Source organism: Scardinius erythrophthalmus (genome assembly GCF_964197995.2).
Source record: "Scardinius erythrophthalmus genome assembly, chromosome: 2".
Classification (NCBI taxonomy): domain Eukaryota; kingdom Metazoa; phylum Chordata; class Actinopteri; order Cypriniformes; family Leuciscidae; genus Scardinius; species Scardinius erythrophthalmus.
The window spans coordinates 62,316,448-62,334,391 of NC_138222.1; the positions used below are offsets into that span (position 1 = coordinate 62,316,448).

The following is a 17,944-nucleotide window of genomic DNA, read 5'->3' on the forward strand; positions in this document are numbered from 1 at the left end:
GAAACACAGGCATGTTGACGCTGACTGACACACGAAAGCTCTTAAACATGAATAATGACTCTACAATACTCCCTTGATTACAGTTTAACCTACTCCAACTCACCGTTATTTCTGTGGTGAATATCGAGGAAAGTGCTGGAAGCTCTTGTCCTTTAAAACAGCTGCAGTCTGGGAATGTGTTTACGGCTGCTTTCTGTAAATCGGTTATAAAGTAAACAAGAAGTTATTGTAAAAATTGTTAGTTAAGTCTGTTTGTGGTTCTTCACATGATTTGAGCCACTTCAAAATTAGACAGCCGTATACATGTTTTTATTTGTGGCTTGTAACCAATTTTTTTTCGGAATCAAACGTTTTGTTGAAATGTTTTGTTATTAACTTTAATTCATTATGTTCATATCTATAGTTTGTTGCATTCAACATCAGGAAAAATCATGGTCTGACTATCATGGTATTGAAATCCAGTGGGTTTCTTATACAAATATCCGTAAGGTGAATGAATGTGCGCATCCGAGTTTTACAAAGATAAAATGTGAGTAATAATAAAGCATTTATGGTGTGATAAATGACGTTCTCTCATGAAATCTCTGCAAAACATTAATCCTGGACCCTATATTCAGTGCTGTTTTTAATTCCAGGAATTATCTGAACAGTTTTGGCAACTTTACGCCCGTTTACAGTCTTACAGAGTCGCACACCCTCTTTTTAATGCAAAGTTCTGCCAGATGAACCCATGATTACCTCAGTCAGTCAGTAATGAGCGGTTAGCCAACCAATTGTTCTAGATAAAGATTTTATACAAGTGTGTGTGAGTGTGTGTGTGTGGACAAATCAGTGCTTTTTCCACTCTATAAAGGCGCTTTGAACACCATTAAGTTTTTTTGTTTTTTTTTTACACAAGTGAACTTGAGACCTCGAGGCCATAAAGTCTACAGAAAGTTTATAAAAGGAGTTTCTGCAAAAAGATCATAAACTCGGTAACAAAGCACACTACTTATGTGTCATTTGGTGTACATTTTGATAAGGACCACTTGTGTATCAAGTGTATATAAAGAACTTCCAATGCAAACGTTTTAATCTCAGTACAATGAAGCCAGAATAGGAAACTTTCAATCATATCACAAAATCAGGAGTCTGGCTATTTTTCTAGCTCTTTTAACCACCCATCGCATTTATTGTCGCCTTCTGTGTAATGTAATGTCAGTCTCATATTAGATGTTATTATTTGGGTTAATGATTAATCCGAGCCAGTTGACACAGATACCGTTATCAGGATAATCCGAAGAGGAAACAGAGCGCGCTTGACATCTTTTATGTCATCAGTTACGCAGAAACGCGTCTCAGAAGTAGTGCGCGTCCACGTGGGATGAGAGGAGGTGTAACTTTTGCTATAAATTAAGAAAGCCATGATGATAACAGAAAACAAAACTGCATAACTGCTCATAATAGGATGGAAGCTCTTTAGATTAATATTGTTGGTGGTTTTGTGCTCTGTTCATTTTTTTTCTAAGTTCATTCAGGAATTAAAGAAGAGGAGATCAGCTGTCCATACATAAAGTAAGTTATTGAATATTTTGGGGTAAAAATCAAACCTCTTATTTTTTTTATCCCCCTTAAAGCTTAGTTTGCCCAAAGCAAAATCTGTCTGTACAAGGAGTTAATATCAATGTCACAAGTTTGATTGAAGTAGAATTAGATTAGAAGTAATGCAGAATCTTAAGGATTGGTGTGTTTGATTAGGGTTGCAGGAGCAGGATTTGCCACCCCTGGTCTAAACCTATTTCTAAAATGCATTATCTTTTACTTTTACAGTCAAAGCAGTGTTTCTGAGCGTGCACAAATGGGTCAACGCTTCTCCAAACGCAGGCTGGAGGGGTCAGATGTCTTGCCCTCCGGTCGCTTCTCGGTCAGTGAAGAGGCTCCGCCACATTACTCCTCTCACAGCACCGGCGAGGAGACGACCGTCACGGTGGAGACACCGGCACGAAGGACGTCTGAGGCTCTGAACTCGAGGCAGGACAATAGGAGACCTTCCATATACAGCCCCATGGATGCAATGCCACATCTGGAGTTTTACGCCAACGCCACTGCCACGGGCCGCATCAGGCGCAGCAGACCCTCGCTGGAGACTCTGCGCAAGGCTTGCGATGTGGGTCGCGCGTTGAAACAATAGAAAAGTACCAGAGGCTACAGTTTCAGGACCGCATTTCTAGAGCCCTTGTTTTATATGACAGCACCACCTGACCAAATCTACTCCATCCGATGAGACCGCATAAAAGAAGGCGCAAAACGATAGCTACGGAAATTATTGAGTCGATTCAAATCTTTTCATCTTATTTTGAACCATGATTTATTAATTTCTTCCCTCGTTTTAGTAGCCTAAATCGTGGCCACCTTGAACTAATCCGTTCCCTCGTTTTGATTTAACTAAAACAAGGGAACTAAGTATTACAACGCTCCTTAGCTTACCTCCCAGTTGAAATCTAAACACATATGTTTAGAAATGTCAAGAGGGTTGTCATCGGTTATGTTTAGGATTAGGAGTTGAATAGAATAATATATCAATTAAATTTGAATAATTAAGTCAAGTCACCTTTATTTATATAGCGCTTCTTACAATACACATTGTTTCAAAGCAGCTTTACAGAGATAACAGGAAAATGATGCAACAAAGTTTTTTCCAAAAGAAAACAGCGTCACAGTCCAGCTTAAGTAAGCTCAGTAATAGTTCATTTTTGTTGTAAAGAAGTTATTAATTTAGATATATAGCCGCTCTGGAGAAAACCGCGATGTCATCTGCCAGCTCAGTTCAGTTCTCATATAATTGTGTCAATGCAAGCAGATTAATATTATTGTTGAATATTAAGTGTCCCCAAATAAGCAAGCCAAAAGCCAAAGGTGACAAAGGTAAATTAAAAAAGTAAATCATTGAATTCAGCTGAACAGTAAATGCTATAAAATAGTATAAAGTACGAGCACAGTTCTAGAAGTGCAGTCCCGAAACTGTAACGCCTGGTACTGCAAGATCATCTGCTGTAACATACTTCCAAAGATTTTGTACAATGTAAAAAATTACGTTAAGTATGATCAAAAAGTTGTGACAACATATGTTTTTACATTGCTTTAACTCATAGAATTAAGTTAAGCAATTTTCAACTTTTTTATGTTATACAAGATTCAACTCATTTTTTTAAGTCAGTTTAATGTAATTTAAGTTGAAATGACTTAATTTAAGGCAGCAACTTTTTTACATTGTATGCAGGCCTACTTCAATTTTGTGATTTAAGAATGCGTGTGTGTATTGGTTTAGGATGGAGAATCTTGCAGTAACACGTGCGTCTCTAGTACTGGAAGCCTTTCGGCTCTTCAAGAGAGTGGAAACGAGTCTGAGGAAAACGGAAAAGGAGGGAAGACCTCCCAACCAGTGCGCTTTGGATGGGTGACTGGGGTTATGGTGAGAAACAGTGAAAAATACACACTCGTGCTTTCAAACGGCCACGCACGCATATACATACTGTACATGCTCTGTTGTTGTGTTTCAGATTCGCTGTATGTTGAATATCTGGGGAGTCATTCTGTTCCTGCGTTTGTCCTGGATCACATCTCAAGCAGGAATCCGTGAGTGGATACTTTTTGGTGACTCGGGAAAAGACATTCTAAGATAAACCGTCTGCACAATGCAATAAAACAACTTCCTTTAATGAACCACAGGCCAGACGGGCTATTTACTTTAGTAAAGATAATGTTGCTTAAGAAATTCCCTGTGAAAATCTTTTATAGAAGGACTTCCCAGAACTGTGTGTGTAATCTCTGATGGCCACTTATCTTTGATGTGTTTTGTCTATTCTTTGAACTGGAGCTCTGTACAGACATAGTGTCCTATTAGTTTTTTTTATAATAATTTTTTTTTTCATTTCCTCTATTTTAGTTCTTACATGGTTAATTATACTGATGTCAGTCCTTGTGACGTCCATAACGGCACTGTCTGTATCTGCCATTTCCACCAATGGGAGAGTCTCTTCTGGTGAGTCCATTGACAAGAGCATGACATCACACTGATCAGTGATTGTACTGATTTTGATTATGTCCGATGATGACGCTTAATTTGCTGTGTAACTCGTCCTTCACTGCCTGTGCTATGGGTGTATAATGATGTGGCGTATCGCAGAGAAGTGTGCTGTTGCTTTTTCAAGAGATTGGGGCAAAAAAATGTAATATATTCTAATTGAAATAAGGGAGTCATACTGTATCTACAGACAAAAAGTTTAACCATGATCAAAATTATTTTTCATAGCAACAATTGTGGATTGGATCTACCTGATCAACTTTCATACTTTTCCAGATGACTGATGAATATACAGTGATTAAAAAAAAAATTAAAAAAAATAGAGTTGATAGATATTGTCCCCATAAAATCAAACCCCCAAAAACTACTGTGCTGAAAGTCTTAACATAATGTGCACTTTTTCTATGTAATCACTGTAATAGTTCAACAAATCAAATGCAAAATATAAATAAATATGCATGCTGCATGATTCAAATACAATTTAGAAGTTTTATTCATTTTTTTGTTCCTGAAATCCACCTTGAATCCACAGTTCTGCTGGGATCAGGATGAATTGCAAGACAAAAAAAAAATGGGTTCGATTTCATGTATTTGAAAAGTCATTTATGAAGTTACAATTGATCAAAAGTAAAATTGATTTCAGCTATTAATCGGTGATGTAACCAGCAAGAAACTGATTTTTCATTTGTTTCATATTGTTGGTGCGAACTGAGCAAAGAACTGCAGTGTTACACAAACCCCAATCCTAGAAGTTCTGAACTGTGGGTTTGATCCAGATCAGAACCAAAACCTTTTTTGAAGAAGAAGGACCCATTTTAAAGATTTGATCTAATCCATTAGCTGAAATCAAATTACTTTTGAACAAAGTTTATTTCTGGGCTCTATTATTCTGACTAGGTGAAAGTTTATCTTAAAAAAAAATTCAATTTTTGTGACTCACGTTTAATTACACATTAATTACACATTCATTACATATGAATTACACATTAATTACCCACATAGCAAATTCCAGTCATCAGAAAATATATACAGATTCTGAAATTGATGGTAATGAAATTATGGGCACATAACATTGCTGTTACGTTGCCAATAAATCATGAAATTGCCAAAATATTACAAATATAGTACATAATTGAATTACTCTTGGTTATCCCTATAACCTTTGGAGATCATACTCGCAACGTTGTGAGGTTTCAATTTGATGGTATTGAAATTACAAGTATGCAACGATGTAGTTACACTATCAATTATTAAGTCATGAAATGACCAAATAGTTAAAACGGTGTCGTGTTAGTGGCCCCTAAATCAATAACTAATGATCTTTACAATGGAAGTGAATCAATCAAAACTAACTTTAGCTGGACAATAATCAATATCTGTTACATGCATTTCCTATTATCACTGTAAGGCTGCTTTGAAACAATCTATATAGTTAAAAACATTGAATAAATGAAGGGGACTTGACTTTTAGACCAACCATCTCTAGAAACCACTGAAGAGACATTAGCATCCACATAGCAGTCATGGTTGTCCTTCTGTCTCTCCTCCACCAACTAGGCGGCGCGTACTTCATGATCTCCCGCACACTGGGACCTGAGCTGGGAGGCCCCATCGGCGTGGTGTTTTCCTTCGCCAACGCTCTCGCTTGCGCGCTCAACACGGTGGGATTCTCCGAGACAGTCAGAGATCTTCTCATTGTAAGAAACGAACACAGACGTTTTGTTGCATGACTTTATGTTGTGTTTTTGCTGATTGTGATATGATGTTTGTTTATGATGCAACAGGAGTATGACTCCCAAATTGTGGATTCAGTCAATGATGTCCGAATTATAGGATCCATCACAGTCACCATGTTGCTTCTCATCTCATTGGCTGGGATGGAGTGGGAGGCGAAGGTACATTCCTCAAAATAAATACAGTCAATTTTAACATAAGCTAATAAAGACACATATTTGTTATTATTACATAAATGAGCAGGTATGAAAGACGCTAGATTTCTACACTCAATAATTCATGCCATAGGTCTTCATTAAGTATTTGCATCTATTTGGTTTATTTAAATAATATATTTCAAAATGCATTTATTCAAATTGCTTATATTGCATGAATTTATAAATAAATACATAAACCTGGTTATTGTGTATTTAGAAGCATTCAGTTTATTAGTACTATTACAGAAATTTGACCCGTTTCCTAGTGAAAATGAACGCTTTTTTGGTTGTTTTGTCACTTTTTGAACGTCCCTTTAGGGTTCCTGACCTTTTTTTGTCAGTTGAATCCATGTGATTTAATGTATTTATCTGAGATTTCAAGAAAAGCTAACCTTTCACCCTTTAATGCATGATCATTAGTTGAATGTTATTTATTATTATTTTTCTTATTTAAGCACATTAATGAACATTTTATGCATTTCATTCTTTGAAAATGACACAGCTGAATTCAATTTATTTGATATTGAGCCGTTCTATCCGAATCTCATGATCCTGCAGTTCCCTCGCTCTCCTCTAGAGGCTCTACAAAGCCCTTGTTCTGAAACTCTGAGCATCTTCTCACAAACCATCAGCTCATAGTGTAGTGCTTTCCTTCACAATGGTTCTGCTTTCATTCTCTCACAGACTCAGATCCTGTTCTTCTTGGTTCTTATGGTGGCCTTCACCAACTACTTTGTTGGCACCGTGATTCCTGCGACTCCCCAGAAACAGTCGATGGGTTTCTTCAGTTATCGCAGTGAGTTTCGAACGCTCAAGTGTCAACTCTCTGTCAAGATCCTAGAAGTTTGATTGGTTTAGAAATGCTTAACTTCTATAAAGTTAATAGGTTCCCAGACAGTAACCGGCCCACGTGTTGAATCCACATGTGCCAGATGTGGCCCGGATCTGGGCCGACACTATGTTGCTGTCTGGGTTTAAAGCTTTATGCAATAGTTGCTTGCAAATTTGTGATACAGAAAAGTACATCATTTTGTTTTTGAATTTGTGACTTAAATACCACACAAAGCTAGAAAACATGGACTAATTTTATGGTGTCTCTATAAAAATGTTATGATGTCCCTATAAAAAAACTTTCCATGAAAAAACAACAATAAAGTTGGATAGATTGTCCATTAACAGCATACAGCTTTGAAGCAACTTGAGAATAAATAATGATAGATGTTTCAACTTTTACTTTAAACTGCTCTGGAAATTATAATATAACTAATGTATTTTGATATCCACGTTGTTTTTGCCAGGCGAGATCTTCATGGAGAACCTCTTCCCGGACTGGAGAGGGCCAGACGGCGACTTCTTCGGGATGTTTGCCATCTTCTTCCCATCTGCCATCGGGATCCTCGCCGGAGCAAACATCTCAGGCGATCTGAAGGTGAAGAACATCTGCAAACATGTCAAAACCAAAGTGACGCTACTGAGCTTTGAGTTATTAATGGTTCTTTACACATGGAGCATAAGTCCATCAATGAATAAATAAACTTTACGTTTTGTCTCAGTGTTTTTGAAATGACAAATATGGTATTAATCAAATGTTGTGTTTGTGAATGTTTCAGGAACCTGAGATCGCCATCCCAAGAGGGACATTGATGGCCATATTCTGCACCACCATTAGTTATTTAGCCATATCTTCAACTGTGGGTGAGTATTTCATCAAGCGTTCAACAGAACTTACTCAGTTCATTACCTAATTGTATTAAAATCATATGCCAATAGAGGCAGTGAGTATCAGCACTAATGTTCAATAAGTCAATGTATTTCTAGCTTATACAGTTATTAAGTTTAATAACAGGCTGCTCATGATTGAAAATATTTTCTTTAATTTGCAAAAAGTTAAAAAACTTTTAATCTGCACTTTTAATAAACAGAACGATATTGTGTGCTGTTGAGGACGCTAATATAGTTACCGTTATAGTTATTATTGGTGAGAATGGGTCTTAAGACTTGCAAGCACAAGTTTGAGTCAATTCACTTTGAACCTAAAAATTAAAGAGAAGCAAACTGACATATTAAGTCTCTATTTCTGAAAATTTAAATTTAAAATTAAATGAGTTTAAGCTTAAATGAAGGAATAATATCTGCCGATGGGGTCACAAAAATAAACTTCGCTCAAAGATAATTTTTTATTGGCAAATACTTTTTCTTGTTTTCAAACAAACTCCCTTCATTTGGATACATTTTTCAGAAAGCAAGACTTTATATCTTAATTGTAAATCTATCTCGATTTAAGAATATTTAGATATTTGTACTGGAAAGCAAGACAAAACTACTGAGGAAGAACATCATTTTTGCAGTCAATGACAAAAGAAAAACGTTTCATTTCTAAAAACGAGTCATTCTGCTCTCTTGTCCATGGGAACCAAACATGGAATATGAAGAATGCGTGCAGTGATAGTAATGGCAGCGTGAGGATGTCTCAGTTTTGTCCTGAAGTGTGTGTTTGTCCCACAGGAGCGTGTGTTCTGCGCGACGCCTCCGGGAGCCTGAACGACAGTCTTCCGCTGAACTTCACCGAGGCGTGTGAGGGTCTGAGCTGCAGTCTGGGCTGGAACTTCACCGAGTGCCAGCAGAGCGGCTCCTGTGCCTTCGGCCTCTCCAACAACTTCCAGGTGAACAGATCCGCTTCTGACACACTCAGATTGTGGTGTATGCATGTCAGATGGGTTGGTCTGTTGGTTATAGTTGCAAAACACCACTCAACTAGACAGTGATCACCAGGGATGTCTGTATGGATCGGAACAGAACAGGACGAAAGAGTTTGGAGCGACAGAAGGACGTGTAGATCATAATGTTCAGTGAAGAGCGAGTGATCTGCAAAGATGTGGCCCAACTGGACTGACCAAAAGTAGATTTTTAGATTTTTACATGATTTCTGCCACAGTACTTTATAGAAATGCTGTTTTGACCTATAACAATCATGCATTATTAAAACTGATTTCAGTATCAATCATTTTATTTTTATTTGTTTATTAGGTTGCTAGAGTTTATTTATATATTTAAATGTATTTATTACTTGGGTTACTAATATAATTTAATTATTTAATTATTTAAAATTATTCATAAGTTAGGTTACTCGATTGAATTGTCATTTATTTGTGTATATATTTAAATTTATGTAGTTTTTTATTTATTATTTTCATTACTAAAGTAAATCATAATTTATTTGTTTATCGTGTGTATTTTAATGTATTTTTTAATACTTTGGTTACTCGAGTTAATTTATTTGTTTGTATAAATGTATTTATTAGTTAGGTCACTATAGTTAATCATAATTATTTATGTATTTATTTAAATTTATTTTTTTATTACTTTGGTTATTAGAGTTATTTTAATTTATTTATTTAAATGTATTTATTAGTTGGGTTACTGGAGTTAATAATGATTTATGTATGTATGTATTTATTATTTATTTAAATGTATTTATTAATTATATTACTAGATGTATTTATGTATTTATTTATTGTATTCAAAATCCACTTGCCTCAGAATCTCAGGGGACACATTTCTATGGTTTGCCTTGACAGTGTGTGAATTAGTTTCCTTAGAGTAGAGATTCGCTGGTTAAAATGTTGGACACTGTTCTGGATGGCTCTCTCCAACACAGGTGAACTTTATTTTACATTCATGTGCTTTCCCGCTCAAATCCGCAGGTTCTGATCCAGGTCTCGGGCTTTGGTCCGTTGATCTACGCGGGCATATTCGCAGCCACCCTGTCGTCCGCCCTTGCGTTCCTCGTCTCCGCACCCAAAGTCTTCCAGGTGAAACACCACACCTTACACAGATAATAGCTAATATATAACTTCATACGATCATCAAAGTGAGCATGGCTTATAAAATTCAAAGAATTTTGAACATCTCCTCTGGGTACAGTGTCTCTGTAAGGACAATATCTACCCATACATCGGCTTCTTTGCGAAGGGTTATGGGAAAAACAGCGAGCCACTGCGAGCTTATCTGCTGTGTTACATCATCGCCATGTGCTTCATTCTGATTGGTGAGTCAAAGATATATCTGATAAAGCTACATAACATTCATCTCAACTTGCAATATTCAACACTAATACTGTATATTCTTATATTTTATATGCATACGTGTTGTTTATGCAGTTTCAGGGCATAAAATATTATATATTCAAATATTTATACTTTCAAATTTGCAGGATCATTTCAAATGAACTAGTGAAGACAAAGGGTGTTTAAATAAGTGACCAGTTACAGATAAACATTCATATACAGTTTAATCCTTAAATCTTGATGTGAAAACTACTATTCTCTCTAAAAAATGCTGGGTTGTTTTAACCCAATTTTGGGTCAAATATGATCAAACCCAAATGTTGGGTTAAAAATGTAATTAAAAAATGTAACCCAACGGTTGAGTTTGTCCATATTTGACCCAAAGTTGGGTTGAAACAACTCAGCATTTTTTAGAGTGTCGCACATATTCTGTATGCCATGTATTTTATGGTATAATCACTTTTAACATTCCCCTCTCATCCTGGCAGCTGAGCTGAACGTAATCGCTCCTCTGATCTCCAACTTCTTCCTCTGCTCTTACGCGCTGATCAACTTCAGCTGTTTCCACGCTTCCATCACCAATTCACCTGGTGAGTTCAAAATACCTAAGCAAAATCAGTCTCATTATCTGTTCTGTACATATTTTAAAGATTGAGTATTTCATAATCATGTGAAGTTACATTGAGTTACATTTCTCAGGAAGTTTGTTCAGTCCAGATATAAATACTATCACGTTTTTTGTTTCTACCCTCTGTTTTCTGGTCATTTCTGCTGCTCGTCTCAGGATGGAGGCCATCGTTTCGATATTACAGCCCCTGGACGGGTTTGTTTGGGGCCGTTATTTCTGTCGTACTGATGTTCTTGCTCACCTGGTGGGCCGCGCTCATCTCTTTAGGTTTAATCATCTTCTTATTCGGCTACGTGGCCTACAAGAAACCAGGTGAGCAGGACCATGATGACCCATCAGAGTAAAGATTGCATTGAAACGGTGTGCTTTTACTGACCGTAATGATGTTTCTGTGTCGTTCAAGAGGTGAACTGGGGTTCGTCTGTCCAGGCCAGTACCTACAACATGGCTCTGTCCTACTCCGTGTCTCTGGCAGGAGTTGAAGATCATGTCAAAAACTACAGGTCAGATGCTACAGGAGGTTTTAATGGGATGTGAATGAGATACTGTTGATGCACTGTCTGTGAACTTCGTCATAATTATGAGATTAAAAAGTCATATTTAGATAAAATATATATATAATTATGAGATAAGAAGGCAAAATGATGACACTTACTAAGTCATAATTATGAGATAAAAAGTCATTTTTAGATTAAAGAAATAATTATGAGATAAGAAGCCAAAATGTTGACTGTCATAATTATGAGTCATTGTTGAAATAAAAAGTAATAATAATGAGATAAGAAACCAAAGTTATGACTTACTATGTCCTAATTATGAGATAAAAAGTAATTTTTTAGATAAATTTATGAGATATTATGAGATAAAAAGCCAAAATAATGACTAAGCCATAATTATGACATAAAAGTCAATTATGAGATAAAAAAGTAATAATGATGAGATAAAAAGTAATTTTTTAGATAAAAATTATTATTAGATAAAAAGCCAAAATAATGACTAAGCCATAATTATGAGATAAAAGTCAATTATGAGATAAAAAAGTAATAATGATGAGATAATAAACCAAAATTATGACTTACTAAGTCATAATTATGGGATAACAAGTATTTTCTTAAATAATAATAATGATGAGATAAGTAACCAAAATGACGACTTACTATGTCATAATTACAAGATAAAAAGTAATTTTAAGATAAAAATAATATGAGATAGACACCAACAATTATGACTTTCTAAAGTAATTGTAATTTAGATTTTTTCATAATTTTTACTTTTTTATCTCATAATTACGACTTAGTGTGTCATAAATAGGGCCATTGTCTCATTACTTTTTAATACTTTTTATTATCTCATAATTATGACAAATTATTATTATGTCATAATTTAATCTTTATAATCTCATAAATTCACATTTTAAAACATTTTAAACATTCACAATAAAATAAATGTTAAACTACATGGTGTTTACCCACAAGTTCACTCGTTCGTTTCGTCTCATCAGGCCTCAGTGTCTGGTTCTGACGGGTCCTCCGAATCTGCGTCCAGCGCTGGTGGACTTTGTGGGCTCTTTCACCAAAAACGTCAGTTTGATGATTTGTGGAGACATTCTCATGGTAAGATTCTTCCTTTCTTGGTATTTAAAACACTTCTAAATGAGAACATTCTGCCCTCAAAAGAGCAGAATATCATGGATCTGTTATTGTCTCTTCAGGAGGACGAGAAGTCGGTTGTGTCCCAGCGCAACACTAATGACATGATAAAGTGGCTGAATCAGAGGAAGGTTCGTTCCTTCTACACGGCCTTCAAGGCGTCCAGCCTGAGAGACGGAGCCCGGCATCTTCTACAGGTGACAAGCCTCGTTCATGAAACATGAGCAGAACGGATCACTGTGCAAATCGTTTTTGACATGAATTATTACAGCGAAACAATTACTGTATGTAAAAGTGATTTTGTTCATTGCACATAGTGACTGCTTGTGTTTTATGCATAAAGCACAGTGATTTTTATTTTATTTTCTAGTGAGTTTTTTTGAGTTTTCAAATTAATGTAGAAAATGTGATCATATTCCCCTCTTAAGGCCTCTGGTTTGGGAAAGCTGAAGCCGAATATACTGGTGGTGGGATTCAAAATGAACTGGCAGGAGAGCAGCAATCAAGTCATAGAGGACTACATCAACACCATATAGTGAGAGAAACTACTTCACAAACCCTAGAATCTGTCCAGAAGGAAATATCAAACTACAGTTGGCTAAAATAAACACAATTAATCATAAAAATAAAAATACAAATATCTTTATTGGAATGCAAAAAAAGATAATTTATTTATTTTACTGGTAAAGTAGACACCATTTATGCAGATTTTTTTTTTTTTTTTTTTTAAATAAGCCTTTTCTAAAGAGAATCTCAGTTGAGACAATTTGGAGGGAAATGTGAAATTTGGAGGGAAAATGTGAAAATTTTCATTTCACATCTATTGCAATCAATGGCATCATTTTAAAAAAGTGAAAAGCGATTGCAAGTCTGCTTTCATATTGAAAATTGACGTAAACACATGCCCAGTAATGCAAAAGAACATACAATTCTCTTTACTGTAATGAAAAAAAAGTCAGCATAAATTAAAATAAAATAACCTTTTATAAAGAGAATCTCCACTGAGATCGAAAATTACAATTTGGAGTGAAAATTTGATATATGAAATATCAGAATCAGGGGAGTCATCCCAATTATTGGAACCTGTCAGTAAATTAATCAAACAACATAAATCCAAGTTGCTTCACAAATAAATGTTAATGTTTAAAACCGAATAGTGATTGTAAGAGTGCTTGTATATTAAAAATGTACGCGCCCAGTAATTCATCTTATTGTCTTTATTGTAATGCAAAAAAAAAAAAAAAGATAATTTATTTATTTAAATCGTACAATGTTTATACACAATGGACATTTTTGTTCTATTAACTTAATTTATGCTTATATTTAATTTTAATAATATAAAACACTGTAAAGCACATGTGTCAAACTCAAGGCCCGCGGGCCAAATCCGGCCCGCCACATTATTTTATATGGCCCGTGAGAGCATATGAAAATTTAGGCTGCCGAAAAATTTCGGCTGAAAATAACATTTTCGTTTTTTGACCGAAAGATACTAAAAAGACGCCGCGCCCCTCCTTGTTCGGCGATGGTTTGACTCTGGCTCAACGTGTTTTATGACTTTGCGTGCGAGTCCGTTTCCGAAGATGCATAACTTCTAAGCGCGTTCCGCTGTGTGTGTGCGCTGTGCTCTCCGCTCCGTGTTCACAGCGCGTTCTGCTCAATGTTCCGCAAGCAACCTCCGTGTGTGTGTGTGTGTGTGTGTGGCGAGCTCTGCTCACGCTCACCAGAAAGACAAAGTCCGCTAAAAAAACGTGCCGACATGAAATTTCTCTGGACTTGTTTCTTTTTGCAATAGCACTACTGTGCTGCTGCAACATGTGTATAGTCATGGTGTGTATAGCCGTGCTGGGCAACACTGGTAAAATTACACGAATCACGATCCTCTCGTCCACTGGTCCTCTCCCTGCTCTGCTCATGCTTTGATGAAAATAGCTTTGTAGGACTATACTTTATTTTGACAATTGGTCAAAAAATAAATCTGTTAAATCTGATTCTGCTGCATAGAACTGATTGAAGAATAATATATTGATATTTTATATTATTTTAAAATACTGTAGGTACCAGTATTAACTTTTGCACCATTTGTATCACTCCGCTTATCTGTGTTTGCGCCACTTGCATCATTAAGCCAGTAGGTGGCGACAAGTGACTGTCTTTATGAGTGAACAATTGAACTTAAAACTGATTAGTGCCAAAAACAATGATTAACTCAGGAAAGAAACAAGTTGCTGAAACCAATCTTTAATGCTAATATAAATTGCTCATTTGCCTCTGGACACAAAACGTTTGCACTGGTGTTTGATTGAAATGTAACATCTATGCAAAATAATCCTTGAAAGATTTCTCATTTAAGGCCATTCCTGTTTGGAATATGTGATTGTGTATTGTCAACAATAAGCAGAAACATTCTGCATTTCCATTTTGTAGTCTGGATCATTCATTGCAATATTTATCCTCATTCTCATTTTTAAGAATCTGTTATCTTGACAAATAATTTATGCTACTTCCCACTGACATGCTTTTAAAGCTATTGTTATCCTAATTTTTTGGCCTTTAAACACCTTAAAATGCACATATGTAGGTCCGAGAAATCCACATTTTCTCGGGGGAGCAAGCCCCCGAACCACCCTAACTACCTCACATTTCAATATGCATAACTGTGTGCTAATGTGTGCTGGTGTGGCTACAGTGCCAGGGCTGAATTTTTGAGCCAGTTTACCCTTGCATATATACAATAATACATTATTCTCTGTATCAAATCATTATTACCCAGCCCCTGATGTTTCGGGCTCATCCCCAGATGTTTTTAAAACCTAGAAACACCCCTCCAAATGCATATACAATATTTGTAACTTAAATAAGTAATAATCAAATAAAGAGACACTATATTAACATTTTAAAAGTCTTACAGTTACAACCGGCCCTTTGAGGGCAGCCATAATGCTGAAGTGGCCCTCAGTGAAAATGAGTTTGACACCCCTGCTGTAAAGTATGCTATTCTAAAGAGAACCTCCATTTTCAATTTTGAAAGGGAGAATGTGCTTAATACTATTAATGGTCCTAAAAAAGGCTTAATTTCTTTTATGTAAAATATTGAAACGTGACCTGGACATGTTGTTGTGAGATTCACTCTGCCAGAAGCAGAAATGAAGTATTTTCCTTTGGTTTCAGCGATTCTTTCGACTCCAACCACGGAGTGTGTGTTCTGCGCATGATGGACGGTCTGGACGTCCGAGACGAGTTGCAGACTGAGGGTATGTCCCGTGTGCAAATGTGTGTGTGCTTGTAATGTACATGTGGATTATCGCGGTAATTGTGTCCTGTGTTTCTGACAGACAATCAGGCCTTTGAGATGGACGAGGCCATCGAGTCTGATCAGCAGAATTCAGACGCCGATTCAGGTGAATCAACTCAAGCCGATCGATGAGTCTTCTCTTTGTTCTTCACTCCTTATCTCACTTCTTTGTTCTCTTCTCATCTGTTTCTCCCTCGTAGACGTCGACAACACAAAGAGCACGGTGAACGATCAGATCAAAACTGTGTTCCAGAATAAACAAGGGAAGAAGACCATTGACGTGTACTGGATCTCTGACGATGGAGGTGAGATACGGACTGTAATCATTACCAGGCTTCAGTCGTCATCATTTGGGTTTGATAACCCTTCAGTTAAGTCTAAACCATTGAGTAATGTGATCCTCGCTCTCCGTCTCAGGTTTGACTTTGTTAGTGCCGTACCTGTTGACCAGAAGAAAACGCTGGAGACGATGCAAAGTCAGAGTGTTCATCATTGGAGAGCAGCAAACCATGGAGAACGACCGCAAAGAGTGAGACTCGTGAATCTTTAATCATCAGAATCATCTGAATCATTATGACAGAGGATATCTGAATATCTCGGTTAATTCTTATAGACAGCATTTAGATTAAATAAGTCTCCTGATGTTTCTCCTGAGAAAAAACGACTCCAAGAAGCAGAAGAGATCTCAGTAATGTCTCAAACTGTGCTCAGATTTGACAAGATACCAAAGTCTGAGATCAAAAAAGTCAGGCATCTCAATATGAGCTCTTGGAGCATTTCTCCATCAAATTCTCCCGAGATCAAATGATATCTTACTCTATATTCACTGAAATGATCAGATTTAACAAGAACATTAGACCTCGTTATTTCAAATCATGCGGATCATCAGAATCATTCATATTAATTATCATTATATTTCACCACAGCTGTCATTGTATGAATAATCTGAATCATCAAATTCAGACTCGTTCATTAGAATCCTCAAATCAGCAGTTATTTGACACAACAGAATTAGGAGAGTCATTGAATCATTGGAAACTTTATGGCGAAGAGTGTCTTGTATCGTAAGCCTGCTTGTATATTGAATGTACATAAAAGCTGTCAGTAACTGTATCTCACTCTATCTCTATTTTCTCCTATTTTGAGTAACTAATTTATTAATAAAATGTTTTTGTTTGCTCAGAATGATGACTTTGCTCCAGCGTTTCCGACTGGACGTTCACGATGTCGTCGTGATGACGGACAGCGAACGGCCACCACTTGCTAAAAAGTAGGTTTGCCCCAAACAGGGTTGAATTTAATGTGAAATATAAGACTTTTAACAACCAAACAGGAACAGAACATCTTAGTTGTCATTAGTACTAGGCGCTTCGAGGAAACGCTCGCCCCCTTCAGGCTGAACGAGGCACAGCTGGACGAGAGGACGGCGCAACAGCAGAGGACAGAGTGTCCATGGAAAGTCACGGACAAAGAGATGGACGCACTGAGATTCAAGGTGTGTGTGTGTGTGTGTGTTGGACCTCAGTGTCCTGCTACAATCATAAATCCCACTTGGCAGCTCATTTTTTTCATCCTCCTTTGATAGTCGGAGAAAAAAGTGCATCTGAACGAGATCATACGGAGGAATTCGAAGCACGCCGCGCTGGTTCTAGTGTGAGTATTGACTGTGAGACCATTAACCATTACTGGCTGCTGGTCAAAATGTGATTCATACACAAAGAAAGCACAATCTGATAATATTAGAGCCTCATAAATCATTTATATCTGTAATGTTAAGAATCATAATTGGAGGGTAAACACAGCTGTTAATTATTAACACCCCTGTGTTTCAGGTCTCTCCCCGTACCGCAGGCCGACTGTCCCAGATCTCTCTATATGGCCTGGCTGGACACGCTTAGCTGCGGTCTGCACTGTCCCGTCCTGCTCATTCGAGGAAACCAGCAGAACGTCATGACCTTCTACTGCCAGTAAAGTCTCACGTGATTAACTGGCTTATCCTGGATCTTTAAGGCAAAGACACTTCAGGCAAAACGCATAGGTTTTTTTTTTGTTGTTGTTTTTTTTTTTTCATCCACTGGTCAAGTTTGAGATTTTTTGGCTAGTTTGCTTTTAAAAAATGTCTTATTTCAGACTTCCAAAAAAAACATCCAAAATACACTTTTAGGTGTTTATTTTATTTTGTCTGTTTGCATCTGTAGATTTCACTTAAAATTTATATCTTTAAAAGACATTTTCTCAAAAAGGTTTTTTTCTAGACTTATAGCAGCACTTATACACCAAAATTTACAGTTTTATTCGCATCTATATTCTA

At 36.6% G+C, this 17,944-nt stretch overlaps 1 protein-coding gene across 1 annotated transcript; it reads left to right on the top strand.

The window, feature by feature from the left end:
• Positions 1–1,837: 1,837 nt before the first annotated feature.
• slc12a10.1 (solute carrier family 12 member 10, tandem duplicate 1) lies at positions 1,838–17,604 on the top strand (the record flags this gene model as incomplete). Its single annotated transcript, XM_081352726.1, has 26 exons — positions 1,838–2,146; positions 3,308–3,451; positions 3,540–3,615; positions 3,926–4,021; positions 5,621–5,760; positions 5,848–5,958; positions 6,679–6,790; positions 7,293–7,423; positions 7,605–7,689; positions 8,500–8,657; positions 9,699–9,806; positions 9,919–10,042; positions 10,550–10,651; positions 10,846–11,001; positions 11,093–11,192; positions 12,191–12,302; positions 12,401–12,535; positions 12,767–12,873; positions 15,510–15,592; positions 15,674–15,739; positions 15,834–15,938; positions 16,051–16,162; positions 16,817–16,903; positions 16,993–17,128; positions 17,219–17,286; positions 17,466–17,604. The coding sequence occupies 26 exons, from the start codon at positions 1,838–1,840 to the stop codon at positions 17,602–17,604; spliced, it is 3,102 nt and encodes a 1,033-aa protein (XP_081208852.1).
• Positions 17,605–17,944: the final 340 nt, after the last annotated feature.